The sequence below is a fragment of the Sapajus apella genome, unplaced genomic scaffold, assembly GCF_009761245.1.
Source record: "Sapajus apella isolate SASKATOON/1434 unplaced genomic scaffold, GSC_monkey_1.0 scaffold46, whole genome shotgun sequence".
Taxonomy (NCBI): Eukaryota; Metazoa; Chordata; class Mammalia; order Primates; family Cebidae; genus Sapajus; species Sapajus apella.
This window is the reverse complement of record NW_022436986.1, coordinates 402,377-420,481: the sequence shown is the minus strand read 5'-3', so window position 1 is coordinate 420,481 and position 18,105 is coordinate 402,377. Positions and strand designations below refer to the sequence as shown.

The window sequence follows — 18,105 nt, the reverse complement described above, 5'->3', positions numbered from 1 at the left end:
CCGGGTTCAGGCAATTCTCCTGCCTCAGCCTCCTGAGTAGCTGGGATTACAGGCATGCGCCACCATGCCCAGCTAATTTTTGTATTTTTAGTAGAGACGGGGTTTCACCATGTTGACCAGGATGGTCTCGATCTCTTGACCTCGTGATCCACCCGCCTCGGCCTCCCAAAGTGCTGGGATTACAGGCTTGAGCCACCGCGTCCGGCTCCTAACTCCATTTAAATAGAAAGGATTGGGCAGGTACCTTTGGGCAGTGCAGGCTGCAGAAGCACAGAGCGGCGCTGTCAGCAGTCAGACTACACGCGGCAGAGAGCCGACCATGGTGAGCAAGGCCCTCGATAGTGAGCAGAGAAAGGATGGACAATTACAGAGCGCCGTACACTCCAGTCAGTGCTTTCTGCAGACTCGGTCTACCCGGGCGGGGCCGTTCCCCGCCAGGGCGGTACTACGACTCCCAGCATGCACTTCGCGGCAAAGCCCTCGGTGGAAGCGGGAACCCAGACGGACCTGGGAGTCTGTTTGCGAGGAAGGGCCGAGCCACCGACTGTGGTACGGAGACGTGCTCCTGCCCACCCTTTCTCCAGGCTGTGGCCTCCGCGACGGCGAAGCTGGCCGCACCGCCGGCCGCGCAACTGCCCCGCTCAGACTCGGACTCCGCCTTTAGCCCGCCTCAGCCTACCTGTCGGGAGGTCCTGACTTGTTTCCTCCCCGAGTTTCCCGCGGGAACTAACTCTTGAAGGAGGACCAACCGCAGCCCAGAGCTTCGCAGGCCCGGCCAACCAGAGGCCAGGTTGAGAGCAGGGGCGGGCCGCGGGGGAGAGAGCGTCCCATTTGTCCGGAAAAGCCAGGGCGTGTGGCTTGGGACCCCGAGGGAAGCCCGGGAGCTCGGCGGGGTGCGGAAGTGTCCAGGCCCCTTCCCCTGGGGTTGGGAGCTTGGGCGAGCCAGCTTCACCCTTCCGAAGTCCGCTTCAGGTGTCCGGGCTCAGCCTCGGTCACCATGTTCTGCCAAACCACCCCTCTGGGCTCCAGCTGCCTGGACCTGTGGAGGGAGAAGAACGACCGGCTCGTTCGACAGGCCAAGGTAACAAGGTTGCTGGGACCCTCGGTTTGCAGTCCCAAGATCCCTGAAAGCGGGTTTGCAGTGGATTTACCCCAACCGATGGAGAGGAGCTGAGCTTGACCAAAGAGCCAGAAACGGCTGGAGAATGCACCCCTTGCCACTGATGCAAGGGGAGAAAAAAGGACTGATCCTCAGTGACACCTCCTCCCCCATGTGGTAGGTGGCTCAGAACTCCGGTCTGACTCTGAGGCGACAGCAGTTGGCTCAAGATGCACTGGAAGGGCTCAGAGGGCTCCTCCATAGTCTGCAAGGTAAGCGGGTCTTCCCCAGGATGATCAGTTCCCCTCCTCACACACAGCCAGAGACTCATTCCGCTTCTGCATTCCTGGGATCGACGTAATTACTGAGGGAGCAGGGAGTCTTGTCTAAGGCACAGAAGGCACTAGAGTAAAATCATATTTGTACAGGCAAATCCTTCTCTTCTTATACATGCAGAGCGGCATTTGAAAAGTGGTTTCCAAGATGGTTTGATTTGGAGAACTTTTTTGCCCTTTCCAGACTTTCTGTCCAAAGGGTGGGTTCTTTTTTTTTTAAACCTTAGCTAATCGGCTGGAGAGTAGGTTCTTTATTGTGGCCATTTTGGTTGGAGGGTGATGATCCCTGGGTTGGGATCTTATTTGGAGGATCTTCCATGGGAGAGCATTCTGTAAGACCAACATTGTTGCTCCAGGGCTCCCTGCAGCTGTTCCTGTTCTCCCCTTGGAGCTGACTGTCACCTGCAACTTCATTATCCTGAGGGCAAGCTTGGCCCAGGGTTTTACAGAGGATCAGGCCCAGGATATCCAACAGGGCCTAGAGAGAGGTGAGGGCCAGAGATTGTCCCCGACTTCCCTGCCAGCTTCAGTCTGGATTTACGTTATTGCAGGGGGGTGGGAGGATCAACAAAATCTGTCACCTCCATGGAGAGAGGTGCCCTTCTCTGTGCTCCTCAGACCAGGTTGAGGTATTATTATTGTGACCTTTGGAGTCCTGCAGGAGAGGAAAGCCACAGTGTATACCGAGATGGAGAATGAGGTCCTACCTCAGCTATGTGTGTGTCTGTCTATGTGTGTGTGTATAATCTACAGTGCTGGAGACACAGGAGCAGCTGGGGCCCAGGTTGGAACAGGGGCTCAAGGAGCTGTGGGACTGTGTTCTTCGTGTTTCCTCCCTTCTGCCGGAGCTGCTGTCTGCCCTGCACCGCCTGGCTGGCCTGCAGGCTGCCCTCTGGTTGAGCGCTGACCGTCTTGGGGACCTGGCCTTGTTGCTGGAGACCCTGAATGGCAGCCAGGTAATAGGGAAAGTGACCTGATCTGAGGGTCTCCTCCCTCCTTCCTCCTCTGTTCTCTCCATCTGCAGTAGCATCATCATGTACTGGACAGGCAGCTGGGTTGGTGATCAGAAAACCTGAGTTCTCTCTGGGACTTTTGGGTGACCTTACCCTAGTTGGTCTATCATTGTGGGGATCCTCTTAGGAGTGTTTTCTTTCTTTCTTTTTTTGAGACAGAGTTTTGTTCTTGTTGCCCAGGCTGGAGTGCAATGGCATGATCTCGACTCTGCAACCTCCGCCTCCTGGGTTCAAGCGATTCTCCTGCCTCAGCCCCCCAAGTAGCTGGGATTACAGGCATGAGCCACCACACCCAGCTAATTTTTGTATTTTTAGTACAGACAGGGTTTCACCACATCGGCCAGCCTGGTCTCAAACTCCTGACCTCGTGATCTGCCTGCCTCAACCTCCCAAAGTGCTGGGATTACAGGTGTGAGCCACTGTACCTGGCCAGGAATGTTTTTAAAAATAGCTTAATGGGCCGGGCATGGTCCTCAAGCCTGTGATCCCAGCACTTTGGGAGGCCAAGGCAGGTGGATCACGAGGTCAAGAGATCGAGACCATCCTGGCCAACATGATGAAACCCCATCTCTACTAAAAATACAAAAAAAAAGTTAGCTGGGCGTGGTGGCATGCGCCTGTAGTCCCAGCTATCTGGGAGGCTGAGGCAGGAGAATTGCTTGAACTTGGGAGGCAGAGGTTGCAATGAGCCGAGATCGCGCCACTGCACTCCAGCCTGGTGCCTGGCAACAAAGTGAGACTCTGTCTCAAAAACAAAAAACAACAACAAAAAATAGCTTAATGGGACAGTCATGGTGTCTCATACCTGTGATCCCAACACTTTGGGAGGCTGAGTCTGGAGGATTACTTGAGCCCAAGAGGTGGAGGCAACAGTGAGCTGTGAGCTGTGATCACGCCACCGCACTCCAGCCCTCCAGCCTGGGTGATGGGGGAGACCCTGTCTCAAAAATTTTTTTTTTCTTTTAGTTAGGGATAGAGCTCTTGTGATCTTGCTGATGTCACCTCTCAGCCTTAGTCTCAAGGCAAGTCACCTCTTACCTTGAGTTATTGGTAACTCAAATATGGTCCTTGCCTTGAGTGAGGAGCCTTGCTAGAATAGATCATCACTGCCCCAGGTTTTTCTTCCTTTTTTTATCCTTGCCCCATTGCTATCTATCCCTTAGAATTGGGGAAAACCACAGGCATTGTATGCTTTGTAAGGGTAGCTAGACCTGTATCCTCAAGGATCAAGAGGACCCTTGAGCTCAACGTCTAGCCAGTATAGACTGAGATAGGAGAAGATGGGGAGATTGTAGGCTTGGAGCTTCTGGTTGTCTTTCTTTTGCCAGAGTGGAGCCTCTGAGGATCTGCTGTTACTTCTGAAAACTTGGAGTCCCCCAGCTGAGGAATTAGATGCTCCATTGACCCTGCAGGATGCCCAGGGATTGAAGGATGTCCTCCTGACAGCATTTGCCTACCGCCAAGGTCAGCTAGAAATCTGACTCATCTCTTCTCCTTTAAATGGTCCTCTGGACTCATGCCCTCTCTCTTGTCCCATTCAGTTCCATAGGCTTCTTGGACCCCTGTTCCCCATCATGACCCCTACTCTGTAGGCCTCTCCCAGCTCACGCCCTGATTGTCCTCAGGTCTCCAGGAGCTGATCACAGGGAACCTGGACAGGGCCCTAAGCAGCCTTCATGAAGTGGCCTCAGGTCTGTGTCCACGGCCTGTGTTGGTCCAGGTGTACACAGCACTGGGGTCCTGTCACCGTAAGATGGTAAAGACAGTCCTAGGGTAGATTGGGGGAAACCGCAGGCATTATGCATTATGCATTTGCTTTGTAAGAGTAGCTGAGGCCTGTGTCCTCCTACCCCTCTAGGGAAATCCACAGAGAGCGCTGTTGTACTTGGTTGCAGCTCTGAAAGAGGGATCAGCCTGGGGTCCCCCACTTCTGGAGGCCTCTAGGCTCTATCAGCAACTGGGGGACACAACAGCAGAGCTGGAGAGTCTGGAGCTGCTAGTTGAGGTAGGGAACTGCCAGGTGAAGATGTGGGGTGGAGGATTGCTGAGGTGCTTGTGTTGGGATGACTGACTAGTCAAGATCCAAGTATAAGGAAGTATGGCTCCCAGAGCTTATAGATTTTTCTTTCTCTTTTAGGCCTTGAATGTTCCCTGCAGATCCAAAGCCCCACAGTTTCTCATTGAGGTAGAATTACTACTGCCACCACCTGACCCAGCCTCACCCCTTCACTGTGGCACTCGGAGCCAGGCCAAGCACGTACTAGCAAGCAGGTGCCTACAGACAGGGAGGTGAGGTTCCCCTTGCTCACCTGAGTTCCTCTTCCCACTTCTGATGCCTCCCCTGGGGTGTGACTCTGTTTTGGTTCTCATGACTTGGAGGATGAATAAGGCAGTGGTAGGACATAGGTCACCTACCACTCCTCAGCCTCTCCTACCTTGCTTCTCGACCTGAACTAAGGACTTCACTAAGACACTAACCTCCTCTATCTTTGACACTCTAAAGTCTCTTCCCCAATCTATTCTGTAACTGGGATAGATTCATACTGAGCTAGAATTGGAGCCCTAAGATGTTCCCTCCCCCTCTACTCCTCAGGGCCTATAAGCATCCCTCTGTTAGCTAAGAGAGAACATTCTCAGGACCTTGCAGGGCCCTGCTTAGGGCCTAGGGTGAGGCTCATGGGCTGTGACTCCCCAGGGCAGAAGACGCTGCAGAGCATTACTTGGACCTGCTGGCCCTGTTGCTGGATAGCTCGGAGCCAAGGGTGGGTATATCTTCAAGCTTCTCTGCGATGGAGTGGAAGGGTTGGTGTCTCCTTTGGAATAGAGCAAGACTGATATTTTTTGTTTTTCCCTCGATTTTGTCTGTACAATCTGGGGGCCCATGATTCTGTACTCTGCAGGGTACCAGAGCCTGGTGAAGAGGTTGGGGATGGTGGCTCATGCCTTTCAAGACACTGCCTCTTCTTCCCACTCCAGTTCTTCCTGCCCCGCTCCCGCCCAGGGCCCTGTATGCCTGAGTTGTTTTTGGAGGCAGCAGTAGCACTGATCCAGGCAGGCCGAGCCCAAGATGCCTTGACTCTATGTGAGGAGTTGCTCAGCCGCACATCATCTCTGCTACCCAAGATATCCCGGCTATGGGAAGATGCCAGAAAAGGAACCAAGGAACTGCCATACTGCCCACTCTGGGTCTCTGCCACCCACCTTCTTCAGGGCCAGGCCTGGGTACAACTGGGTGCCCCAAAAATGGCAGTTAGTGAATTTAGCCGGTGAGCCTAGGGTCCTAGAGGGGGTGTGGAGGGATGATTTTCTGATTGGGATCTGAATTGGTGAGCTCCATGTTCACCTACTCACCCTAGAGTTACTGAAATTGATTCCTCTTCACCCCTGTTCCATGTCTTGCTTCAGGTGCCTTGAGCTGCTCTTTCGTGCCATACCTGAGGACAAAGGACAAGGTGATCTAGACTTTTAGTTTTCCTCTTACCTCCTGGAAGTAGTAGTGGTAGAAGTGCATTCCCTTTCATGTGTCCCAACCCATCAGGAGACTTAAGAGAAAGGGACTGTGGACACAAGAAGAAATAGAGGAGGATTTGGAGTTTTGGTGACTGTGAGGCTAGGAACACACTTCTTGACTTTGGAAATGGTCCCCAGGGGCAGCTTCCAACTGTGAACAGGGATGTAAGTCAGATGCGGCACTGCAGCAGCTTCGGGCAGCCGCCCTAATTAGTCGTGGACTGGAGTGGGTAGCCAGTGGCCAGGATACCAAAGCCTTACAGGACTTCCTCCTTGCTGTGCAGATATGCCCAGGTATGTATATTTGCATGACATCAGCTATGGATAGATGTGCAAGGACAGAGAGGCCCACGGGAAAGATACTTGGTTGTAAGTGTAAGGGTGATGTTCTCAGAGAGGAGGGGTTACTGGAGTTGTGCTGTATATATCTAGGGATATATCCAGATTTCAAACATATACAAGTATGTATGCAGGGCTTCTAAGAGTTTCCTGGTCTCCCTAATATCCTCAGACACAAAGACCGTAACTGCTGGAGTGGGTTGCACAGGAGTACTGGGCAGGTGGTGGACACTGAGATAGGAATGGTTGTGAATAATCTGCCCCTGCTTCCATATGTGAGTGTAGGCAAGATAATTCCCCTCTCTAGGCCTCTGCTTCCCTTTTTATAAAACAATGGCTAAGACTATGTCAAGTTCTAAGACTCTGTACTCTGGGCTGGGACTACAGGTAATCGAGACACTTACTTTCACCTGCTTCAGACTCTGAGGAGGCTGGATCGGAGGGATGAGGCCACTGCGCTCTGGCGGAGGCTGGAGGCCCAAACTAAGGGGCCACAGGAAGGTGCTATATGGTGAGCTCAGGCCTGCTGGCTTGGGGCTGTTGGTGTCCTAGAGTCCTTGGACCTATTGTGGGTAGTAAACACTGAAAGAGAGGGCATGGCTCCCCAGCTTTCTGCCCATCTTTCATCCTTAGGCATCATCCTTCTTGCTCTCCAGGTCTCTCCCCCTGTACCTAGAAAGCTATTTGAGCTGGATCGGTCCCTCTGATCGTGAAGCCCTCCTTGAAGAGTTTCAGACATCTCTGCTGGAGTCTTGTGACCTGTAGCTGCCACGTTTCCAAGAGCCTGAACTGGGGCCCCCGTGGGCTGTCTGTGTGTGGGGAGGGCTTTCTGTTTCACCATCATTAGGAATCCTGGACTGGTGAGGTTGGTGGGGGGCCTGTGAAATTTGCCCTAGTTATTACGGTTCTGGTTTTGGAGGAAATGATCTCTGCTACCACCACCAAGTTATTGACTTTGCTCGAGGCACCTTTTTTTCCTGTTTCCCCTTTTCTTTTGTCAAGTAAAATTTCATATTTATCTCTTGTCCATCTACTACATATAGTTGGGTGGGAAGGCTGTCTAGTTCAGTGCTGCTTGTCTATGATACCCTTTCCTGACATCATCAACCTTACGAACGTGAGATCTGGGTATGAGGAAAGGGCTACAGGAAACCTTACTCAGGAGCTGGTGGCTTTAGTCCTTCACATTGCCTAAATGCAGAGCCCCAAAGCCCAGGACAGTGACTGAGTGGAGTTGGGTCTGAAAGATAGGCCTTTCAGTACAAGGGTGGGTACCTGATAATTAGAGACAGGCAGATTTCTGAGTCTGTCCAAGTGACTCTTCACTCCCCTCCTAATTCTAAATTCTAGAAATTGGATTTGTCTTAGTCAAATGTGTCTGGGTAGAGGGTGACAGGTGAATTGAGTCAGCATACCACCAACAGCTGCCTGTTGACTACAACCAGCGACCCCTGTTACTTTGGGCCCAAGGATTTCAACTCCCAGCATATGCTGTTTTCTTGGTAATTTGGGTTCTACTGAATTGGCTATGTTCTGTGGTTGCCCTTTGACTTCTCTGGATTTGAGTGCCTTATTATAAGGTATTAATATTAATGACGGGAGGAAGGAAGGCACAAGTGCTGAGAAACTGCAAAGGCTGTGGGATTGGGGTTACCACAGAGTGCAATGACAATGGGGTAGGAATGGGGTGCTAGTCAGAAAGTTCAGAGTAGGGGTGGTTGGAGGCAGCGTTGGGGGGAGCAAGAATAAGGGTCAGGTGGTGATGGCGTCTTAGAAGATCCCCAGGTTTTGGGAGGAAAAAGGGTGTGTAAGTTACCACAACAGTACTAGACTAATATAAGGCTTCAGTCCATTGTGCCAGGTTATTCTAGGAGGAAAAACTCCGGAGCCAATGAACTGGAGCCAAGTGGGAGAGTCCGCCTCTAAGGGATTAAAGGCTCTCCTTTCACTAGTCGATCTCGCCCTATTCCTTTCGTTGATTGGCTGAGCATCCCAATCCGCCGAGGAAGCGTAGCGTTGTGGCCAATTGACGTGGCGTTACTAGGCGTGTCGCATCCCTGAGGCGGGAGCCAGGCCGCAAACGAATTTCTTGATTGGCTGTGGTCTGCGAGTTGCTGGGGAGAGGCGCGGAGAGGCGGGCGAGAGTCCGCAGGGCAGGCGATGATTGGCTGAGGTGGGAGCAGCTTCCCTTCCGATGATTCGGCTCTTCTCGGCTCAGTCTCAGCGAAGCGTCTGCGGCCGTCGTTTGAGTCGTAGCTGCCGCTGCCACTGCCACCTCTCGGATCAGGAGCCAGCGTTGTTCGCCCGACGCCCAGCTGCCGGTGGGAGGAAGCGAGAAGGAAGCTGCTTGCGGGTTTGTCGCCGCTGCTCGCCCACCGCCTGGGAGAGCCGAGCCCCGGCTCAGTCAGTCGCTTGCCACCCCTTGTAGCCGTTACCGCGGGCCGCCACAGCCGCCGGCCGGGAGAGGCGCGCGCCATGGCTTCTGGAGCCGAGTGAGTGTGCGCGCGCCGTCCGCTCGCTGCGGCGGCGCGCACCGGGACCGGCCACCCTGGGTAGGCCCGGCAGGGCCTGGCAGTGGGCGCGTCAGGGAGGTGGAGACCAGGAAGGAGGGAAGGGGAGCAAGGGGGTGAGTAAGGGGCCGTGGACCCGGCAGGCCCGGCTGGGGCCAGCTGCGCACCCGCGCGCCCCCTAGGCGGGGCTTGTGTTGGGCGCGGGTCGGAGCCTGGGCCGGATCGTGCTGTGTCATGCAGGCCCCGGCCCTCTCGATTGGCTCCCTTGGAACGGCCGTCCGGGCCTGGCGAGGTCTTCCGGCCCACACCGCTGGCGCGGAGCCCCGGCGCCTTGGGGAGCCCGTCTACGATCCGGCCTACCACCCGCCGAAGGCCTTGGTCCCTGAAGAGAGCAGGCCCCGCGAGCCCGAGGCCGCTACCGGGCCCGGTGGGCGTGGACTTTGCGCCATGTGAAGGCCTCAGGAGCCCTGCCACTGGGGCGGAGGCCGGGGTCGGGGCAGGCCCGGCGAGCTCAGGAAAGCTCACAGCCGCCTTTTTGGAGTCTGGTCGGCGGGACCCGAGGTGGGCAGTCTGTGATCTGAGTAGTGAGGGACTGTTAGGAAGAGGGAGAGCCCTACCTTTCGCTTCTGGTTTTCTTCTTTCTTTAGGCCTGTTGTTCATTCTAGAAAGTTTGAGCGAGTTTTCCTTAATATTATGACTCTTGGGTGGGGAGAAAGGAATTTTTAAAAAATATTTTAGGTTTTTGCTAAAGTTCCAATCTCAGTTCGTGTTTTGTGGGCCTTCCCAGATTTCTAGCTTTCGCGGTGTGCAGTTTAGAGTTGCACTAACTCTTCAAAAACACAAACGTGCACGCACCCCTTTCCCCAACCAGCTATATTGAGAAATTATCCGGGCTCTGAGGCTTTCTGACCCCACTTCCATCCCTCAGGAAAGCGTCAGATAAAACTTGCTCCGTCAGCCCATTCAATTTAGCTTTTAGATACTGGAAAAAAAAAAAAAAAAAAAAAAACACACAGCCAGCCCATGGAAACCGTTCTATGCAAATTACCTTCCTTCTTTGAAGAGATTAGTTTTTTGAGGTGTGTTCCTTTTTCTCAAGTGTCTGAACTGGGATAAAGTATTACTCAGTTGCTTATTTAAAAGAGTCACTTATTATGAAAATAATCTTTTGGTTTACATGCAGTCAAGCTTTTATTTTCAAAAGTAAAAATCTAAAACTCTTGAAACCTGGCTTCATCAGCTGTTTCTAACCTCTTGGTCACCTTGATGACTCTTAGGTGAACCCCCTCCAAGTCCCATGTGGAGTCCCCTGTCCAGTTCTGGAAAGGGATTGACTCATACAGAAGACAATGGAGGATGGCCCCAAAGAGCGTCCAGAACTGCTGTCGTCCCATGGTTAGGCCAAATTCACTCTTTTGGAGATTGCCACCTCTGATCTCAGTTGATAGATCGGGAATTAGAGGCTTTGTCTTAAGAAGAGGGCACACTACTCATCTCCAGAGCCAGAGTCCGGGATGGTAGGCAGAATGGAGGTTTTCCTAGGATGCAGCTTTCAGATTAAAATACAAACTGTTGGCCTGGCGAGGTGGCTCAGGCCTGTAATCCCAGCATTTTGGCAGGCCGAGGCAGGCAGATCACTTGAGGTCAGGAGTTCAGGACTATCCTGGGCAATATGGAGAAACCCCATCTCTATGAAAATGCAAAAATTAGCCAGGCATGGTGGTGGCGCACGCCTGTAGTCCCAGCCATTATGGAGGTTGAGGCAGGAGAATTGCTTGAACCGGGAGGTGGAGGTTGCAGTGAGGGAGATCGGGCCACTGCACTCTAGCCTGGGCAACAGAGTGAGACTCCATTTCAAAAAATAAAAAATTATGGCGACTAGAGGCATCTGACATTTTGTTTTTCTACAGTCTCAGTCCTATTGGTCAAGCAAGAAGATTGGCAGCCCCTGAAAGAGTGTTTTGATGGGACAGGAGAGGGAGAACTCATGGGTTTAAATTGCTCTCAGCTGTCACATTGACCATGCTTGACCTCCAGTACGTTCATAAGCATTGGAAGAGTCTGCCTATTCAGTAGCACTGTGCCTAGAGTGACACACTTTTGGGATGGGGGAGGCAAATTTGAGCAGAGGAAACTCGTTAGAAACTAGTTTAGAGGCAGTAGTTTAAAATACAGCCTAAGTGTGAGGGTTAGCAGAAGGCCTACCATTTTGTTAGATGAATGGGGTTTGTATTTCTTTTGGGTATATCAGGACCCAAAGATGTAAGAACTGCATGGCTTCCTAGCTGAGCACAGCATTTTTTTCTCTGTCTCTTGGAAATTGTGAGAATATTTCCAATGGGAATACTGTTGTTTTAACTGCAGTATCCCCAGCCTCTAGGACAATGCCTGGGACATAATAGACCCTCATTACTTAGTTGAATGAAGAAAATTCTTTTTAAAAGTGTACTTGCCTTGCTTCCTTCATTGTCTGGCTTTCCTATTTTGGTTTATGTTTTCCTGAGCCTTACTAACAGAAGGCAGCTCTTAAAAGAGAGAAAGCCCAGCACTTTGGGTGGCCAAGGTGGGTAGATCACCTGAGGTCAGGAGTTGGAGACCAGCTTGACCAACATGGTGAAACCCCGCCTCTAGTAAAAATATAAAATTAGCCAGGTGTGCTGGCGCGTGCTTGTAATCCTAGTTACTGGGAAGGCAGGAGAATCACCTGAACTCGGGAGGCAGAGGTTGCAGTGAGCCGTGCCTTTGTACTCCAGCCTCCATCTTAAAAAAAAAAATAGACAGCACTGAGTCCAGTAAGTGATGGCTGGAGATGGGCTAGGTAATAAGTTGGTGTCACTGCTTGTTGAATGATCCTAGCTTCTAGGAAATAACAAACTGTATAGACCCAATTGACCTTGATTTGGGTGAGAGGGATTTGGATTTGCCCCAAGTCTCAGCATTTCTTTGTTTTTATTTTTTGAGCCAACTCTATGGAATTGTGCCTTTGCAGAAATTACTGTGCAATTTCTTTTGACCTTGAGCCTCTTTCTAGTGGTTTCATGTGTGCTAGTGTTTTTCCAAATATGATGGTCTTTATGCTTGGCATTCCTTTGGTACCATGGAATGCCTAGCATCAGTGGGCTTAGCCTGTAAGTGTAGCACCAATGATTTTTGCTTCATTGTCCCCACGCTTGCTTGGTGGGACTTGAGGCCATCTCTGGGGAAGTTGTCAGTTGTCTGGCTTACTTCATTCCCCTGGAAAGTTAGCTTATGCTTTATAGTGTGGTATTTTTTTTTTTTTTTGAAGACAGGGTTTTACCATGTTGGTCAGGCTGGTCTTGAACTCCCGACCTCAGGTGATCTGCCCGCCTTGGCCTCCTAAGTGCTTGGATTACAGGTGTGAACCACCACGCCTGGCCCACTTTATACTGTTAATCATGGTGACCATTAAGACCATGTGCCAGGTATTATGTTAAGCATTTTACATTCATCATCTCCCTTAAGACAATAAGCCTCTGAGATAAGTATTATACTCCCTATTTTGTAGGGGAGGACATCAAAGTTTAGAGGTTAGGTAACTTGCCCAAGATCACAAGCAGTAGCAGAATTGGAATTTAGACCCAATGGATCTGACTATAGAGTTCCTGCTCTTAGCCACTCTTCTTTTTTTTTTTTTTTTTTTTTTTTGAGACGGAGTTTCGCTCTTGTTACCCAGGCTGGAGTGCAATGGCGCGATCTCGGCTCACCGCAACCTCCGCCTCCCGGGTTCAGGCAATTCTCCTGCCTCAGCCTCCTGAGTCGCTGGGATTACAGGCACACGCCACCATGCCCAGCTAATTTTTTGTATTTTTAGTAGAGACGGGGTTTCACCATGTTGACCAGGATGGTCTCGATCTCTTGACCTCGTGATCCACCCGCCTCGGCCTCCCAAAGTGCTGGGATTACAGGCTTGAGCCACCGCGCCCGGCTTAGCCACTCTTCTGTAAGTCTAAGACTGCTTTTATTTCTCTAGTAACTAGTTAGCCTCCATTTCTATTATGTCTTCTTCTTAGGCTGTTGTTTTCTGATCCTGGGGCAGGATCACTCACTTGGAGCCTTATAACTGGGACATTGATGCTCAAAACACCAGGAGCTACTGGAATGGATATTCTAATGTGTATGCTAGATATTGTTCCTTGTGACTTTGGCTGCCTTTCCTTCATCTGAGCTCTCTGGTTTAGGGACAGCTTCATCTAGTCACTATTTCTTTTTTTTTTTTTTTGAGACGGAGTTTCGCTCTTGTTACCCAGGCTGGAGTGCAATGGCGCGATCTCGGCTCACCGCAACCTCCGCCTCCTGGGTTCAGGCAATTCTCCTGCCTCAGCCTCCCGAGTAGCTGGGACTACAGGCATGTGCCACCATGCCCAGCTAATTTTTGTATTTTTAGTAGAGACGGGGTTTCACCATGTTGACCAGGATGGTCTCGATCTCTTGACCTCGTGATCCACCCGCCTCAGCCTCCCAAAGTGCTGGGATTGCAGGCTTGAGCCACCGTGCCCGGCAATTTCTTTCTTGAGTTTTAGAGCCTGGTGAGGCTCTTGGGGCTGGAGTATCTATTGGGACTGACTCAGTTTTCTCCTTCTAGTTCAAAAGGTGATGACTTATCAACAGCCATTCTCAAACAGAAGAACCGTCCCAATCGGTTAATTGTTGATGAAGCCATCAATGAGGACAATAGTGTGGTGTCCTTGTCCCAGGTAAGCTGGGGCCACAGACTAGTCTTTCCTTATTGGACTGACTTGAGGGATTTTCCCAGGTTTCTTTTCTCATTTTTCTTGCAGTGACTGCAGATAGAGTGGGGTTTACTGGGAATCCCAGTCTCCAGGGCTGCTGCTTACTCCCTTCTGCCCAGTGACCCAAAGGCCTTAACCTTCTTTCCTCAGCCCAAGATGGATGAATTGCAGTTGTTCCGAGGTGACACAGTGTTGCTGAAAGGAAAGAAGAGACGAGAAGCTGTTTGCATTGTCCTTTCTGATGACACGTGTTCTGATGAGAAGATTCGAATGAATAGAGTTGTTCGGAATAACCTTCGTGTACGCCTAGGGGATGTCATCAGGTGTGTGTGGGGTTTTTGGTTCCGCAGGGACAGGAGACCAGAGATAGCCTGCATTATAGGCAGGATCCATGTGTCACACAGGCAGGACCAAGTTCTTGGCATCTGTAGATATAGGAAGCCTCCTGGCCATGGGAAGACTTACGCTTCAGGATTGTCTTTAGGTTTTGGTTCTGCCTTCCTGGGACTTGCAGATTTTCTGTGGATGTCCCTTGAGACAAATTGGCATTCCTGTAACTTTTCCTGATGCCCTATTTTTTCCTACCAGAGATGTAATTTATCATACTTAAAGCTTGGTTTAGGATGCCACTTGAGGGTATGTATCTGCTAAATGACCTCCTCACTACTCTCACTAGTATGTCCCATTAATGGCTTGGGATTGGAATGAGGTCGGGGTATGGGCATGGAAGGTGAGCTGGTAGCAGACCTTTTAAGCATCTAAATTAACCTGGGAGAGAGGAATAGTTGAAGCCAGACCCAGGATAGCTCCAGTGTGAGTGATTTCACTTATTCTTGCATAATTTTAGGCAAGAAGTTACCCCAACTTGGAGTCATCTCTAACCACTCCTACCCAGCCAACCATCACCTGGCCAGGATCATCTTAGGCTCTTGATTCTTTTTAATGGAGTCTAAGTTTCACGTAACTTTTTTCCTGATGGTGCTTAGTCACTTTCTCAAGGTGTTCTGACCACCTGGCTGAGATAATTTTTTTTTTTTTCACTTTTGTTTCTCTGACCTTGACAATTATTAGCTTAAGATCTTCTTTTGTAATATCGGGTCATCAATATTAGCTAGAAGGGGATTATCCTTGGATATCTCACTGAAGACTCTGCATATCTTTGTGGGGTTTCTAAATGTGTGGCTCTTGATTTTGGCTCACTGATTAGGAGTGAGTGGGGCTGTTCTTTTGCCCTCACATCCACCCTGTTCTCCTTCCGCTCTTCACCTAAAGCCATCCCTGCCTTTTCTTTTTCACTTACTATCAGCTATCTGTGCCAGGCCCTTTTGGACACCCAGTGCTTGGGCCCGAAGTATGGTTGGTAATATGGAGTCTGCTTGTCATCCTCAGCATCCAGCCATGCCCTGATGTGAAGTATGGCAAACGTATCCATGTGCTGCCCATTGATGACACAGTGGAAGGCATTACTGGTAATCTCTTTGAGGTATACCTTAAGCCGTACTTCCTAGAAGCTTATCGACCCATCCGGAAAGGTGAGAACTAATTCTGAGCTTAAGGATTGTTGATTGTTAAGTTTTTGCACACTAGGTAGTGGAATGATTTAGAGAAACTCAGCTTGGAACGTCTCCATTTCATTATTTTTCTTCTTTTTTTAATCTTTTATGCTTTTCCTTGTATTTATTTATTTATTTATTTTTTAAGAGATAGGGTCAGCCCAGCACCGTGGCTCATGCCTACAATCCCAGCAATTTGGGAGGCCGAGGCAGGTGGGTCACCTGAGGCCAGGAGTTCGAGACCAGCCTGGCCAACGTGGCAAAACCCCATTGTGGGTGCCTGTAATCCCAGGTACCTGGGAGGCTAAGGCACGAGAATTGCTTGAATCCAGGAAGTGGAGGTTGCAGTGAGCCAAGATCAGGCCACTGCACTCCAGCCTGGGTGACAGAATGAGACTCTGTCTCAAAAAAAGAAAGAAAGGAGGAGATGGAGTCTCACTATGATGCCCAGGCTGGTCTCAAACTGCTGGGCTCAAGTGATCCACCTGCCTTGGCCTCCCAAAGTGCTGTGATTACAGGCATGAGCCATCATACCTAGTCTCATTTTTATATATTTGTATACACACATGCATCCTGCACACAGATTCATATGTCTTCCGCCCTTCTTTTCCTCCATCCTTCTCTTCCTCTATCTCTCCCCTTCTTTGTTCCAGGAGAGTAAGCTATCCTTATGGATCTGTGAAGGAGGAGGTGGTCCATTTCGACTCTGTCAGGGTCCAAAGTGCACAGTTCTAGCATTGGTGGTTGTAGTAAAGCCTGGGCTACTTATATGGCAGAAGTCAAAACTTGATGGACTTCTGGCATGTCAGGTTTTCTGCACTGACCTCCTGAGTGGCAGAGGGACTCTTCACAGTTTACCCTTCTCCTCTTGCCTACTGCTTATTAAGACAGTTGGGGTGGCATTGGAGAGAGGGTAATATCTAATGAAGGGCAGTATCTAATGAGCTTGGCATTTTGACCCAGGGTCTGATGAGTTCTCACTTTGTCTTGTAGCTGACACCTCTAACTGTGCTTGTATTGCTTGCTCTCACAGGAGACATTTTTCTTGTCCGTGGTGGGATGCGTGCTGTGGAGTTCAAAGTGGTGGAAACAGATCCTAGCCCTTACTGCATCGTTGCTCCAGACACAGTGATCCACTGCGAAGGGGAGCCTATCAAACGAGAGGTGAGTTTTCTCCCTGATCACAGTATCCAATTTTGTGATTACTCAGTGTGGCATCATGTGGTAACTGTCAAGACTGGGTGCTCGGCCGGCCGCTGTGGCTTACGCCTATAATCCTAGTACTTTGGGAGGCTCGGGGGACAGATCACTTGAGGTCAGACGTTTGAGACCAGCCTGGGCAACATGGTGAAACCTTGTCTCTACTAAAAATACAAAAATTAGCTGGGCCTAGTGGCGCACATCTGTAATCCCAGCTACTCAGGAGGCTGAGGCAGGAGAATTGCTTGAATCTAGGAGGCACAGGTTGCAGTGAGCTGAGACTGTGCCACTGCACTCCAGCCTTGGTGACAGAGTGAGATTGTCTCAAAAAAAAAAAAAAAAACCAGACTGGTAGGTGCTTTTTGGAGAACTAAGCATCTTTTAGGGATGAAAAATCTGCCAGATATTCATTTCTGGGTCTAGGTGTTTCTTGGATGTACCTAATTCCAGAAATTTCAAAAATCTAGACTGAACCCAAAGTATATAAGTGATTGAAATCATTTTTGAAGTATAACTGATGGTGGCTGAAGGCCTCTCCATTCCCAGAGTTTCCAGCCTCAGATTTTAGAGACCCCTTCTCAATAAGACTATGAGCAATGTGAAAGGCAAGGACTGTGCTAGAAATCTTTGCCTTGGGATTTTTATAGCTGTTCTTTGAGGCCAGATACCTGTAGAGGAGAATCTTCTCTTTTTCATTTAATTTAATTTTTTTTTTTTTTAAGTTCCAGCATTTTATTGTTTGAATAACAGAACACACAAAACCAGGCAGAGAAATCTCCAAGGAGATGATAATCATATTTCACTGTTTTTTGGCGCTTTGGTCCTTCACCTTTCAAGCACTTACTGTATTTTACTTTAATGATTTAGACATTTATTTTTACCACAAATGCAATTCAAGTGTGAATAAATAAATGCATTATCTTTTAGCACCTGCTTCCCCCTTGTTCCTTTAAATAGAAAAAAGTGCCAAATGTCTCTTTATAGCCTATTAGCCATAGCTGTCCCATGGTTTTAAAAATGGACTGTAACTTGATCTTCTGAAATCCTTCTCGAACTACAACTCATTCTGTTAAAGAAATCCTAGGAAAGAAATCCTACTGATATTGTCGGTAGTCTCCAAAAGGTAAGGAAGGTAATTGAGTTGAAGGCAACTGGGAGGGGTCTTCCACAAATTGAGGACCATTGGGAAACTGCAGAGGCAAATCTTGTCAACAAGATACCAGCTCCTTCAATTAAAGCTAGGAGAATGCCACCCATTGCAGCTGACCCAACCATGGCCACTGGTCCATTTCTTGCTGCCAGTATGGCTCCCATTAAGGCACCACTTGTGATGGAGTTCCAGGGATCTTCCTTTCCTCTAACTTGAACCATACTATAGTCAATCATGGAAAACAGGCCTCCCCAAACTGCAAAGCTACCTCCTAACTGCGGAGCCCTGGTTTTAATAGCTGTCAAACTCCCTCGTAGTCTGGTTTACTACCACTGGAGAATTGGGAAAACCTTTGATTGCTTGAAAGATACCTCCACCAATGGTACCCGTCATAAAGGCCCCACCACAGTCATCCACAATTTGCCATGGGCAAGGCTCTCGCACGTACTCTTCCATCTTGACTCCAGTGCTGCCAATTTTTTTTTTTTTTTTTTTTTTTTTTTTTTTTGGAGACGGAGTTTCCCTCTTGTTACCCCGGCTGGAGTGCAATGGCACAGTCTCAGCTCACTGCTGAGATGTTGCCTGAAGTAGCTAAGGAAACTTTCTGGGATAACAAAAAATTTTTTTTTTTTTTTTTTTTTTTTT

General features: G+C 49.7%; 2 protein-coding genes and 1 pseudogene across 7 annotated transcripts; 2 read left to right on the top strand and 1 right to left on the bottom strand.

Annotated features, from left to right (window-relative positions):
- Positions 1–211: 211 nt before the first annotated feature.
- FANCG (FA complementation group G) lies at positions 212–7,316 on the top strand. Of its 5 annotated transcripts, none has more exons than XR_004257423.1 (14): positions 212–1,081; positions 1,281–1,371; positions 1,791–1,922; positions 2,188–2,390; positions 3,776–3,911; positions 4,073–4,203; positions 4,306–4,452; positions 4,585–4,736; positions 5,143–5,209; positions 5,424–5,713; positions 5,853–5,899; positions 6,096–6,251; positions 6,716–6,807; positions 6,953–7,315. XR_004257423.1 is itself a non-coding variant. In XM_032239930.1 (14 exons), the coding sequence occupies exons 1-14, from the start codon at positions 998–1,000 to the stop codon at positions 7,059–7,061; spliced, it is 1,860 nt and encodes a 619-aa protein (XP_032095821.1). In that variant the 5' UTR covers positions 212–997; the 3' UTR covers positions 7,062–7,316. The 5 variants fall into 5 exon arrangements, 4 of the variants coding, with proteins under 4 accessions (XP_032095821.1, XP_032095822.1, XP_032095820.1 ...); XM_032239930.1 differs by having other exon boundaries at positions 1,290–1,371; positions 6,684–6,807; positions 6,953–7,316; XM_032239931.1 differs by having other exon boundaries at positions 4,073–4,138; positions 4,343–4,452; positions 6,684–6,807; positions 6,953–7,316.
- A 1,614-nt stretch (positions 7,317–8,930) lies between these two features.
- On the top strand, positions 8,931–17,826 carry VCP (valosin containing protein; the record flags this gene model as incomplete). Its single annotated transcript, XM_032239934.1, has 6 exons — positions 8,931–9,367; positions 13,410–13,521; positions 13,708–13,880; positions 14,947–15,089; positions 16,144–16,274; positions 16,537–17,826. Coding segments are annotated over 6 exons (1,044 nt in total), but the record flags the coding sequence as incomplete, so codon positions are not given.
- On the bottom strand, positions 17,016–17,938 carry LOC116524636 (annotated as a pseudogene). Its single transcript, XR_004257424.1, has one exon. The product of XR_004257424.1 is annotated as a mitochondrial import inner membrane translocase subunit Tim17-A pseudogene (transcript).
- Positions 17,939–18,105: the final 167 nt, after the last annotated feature.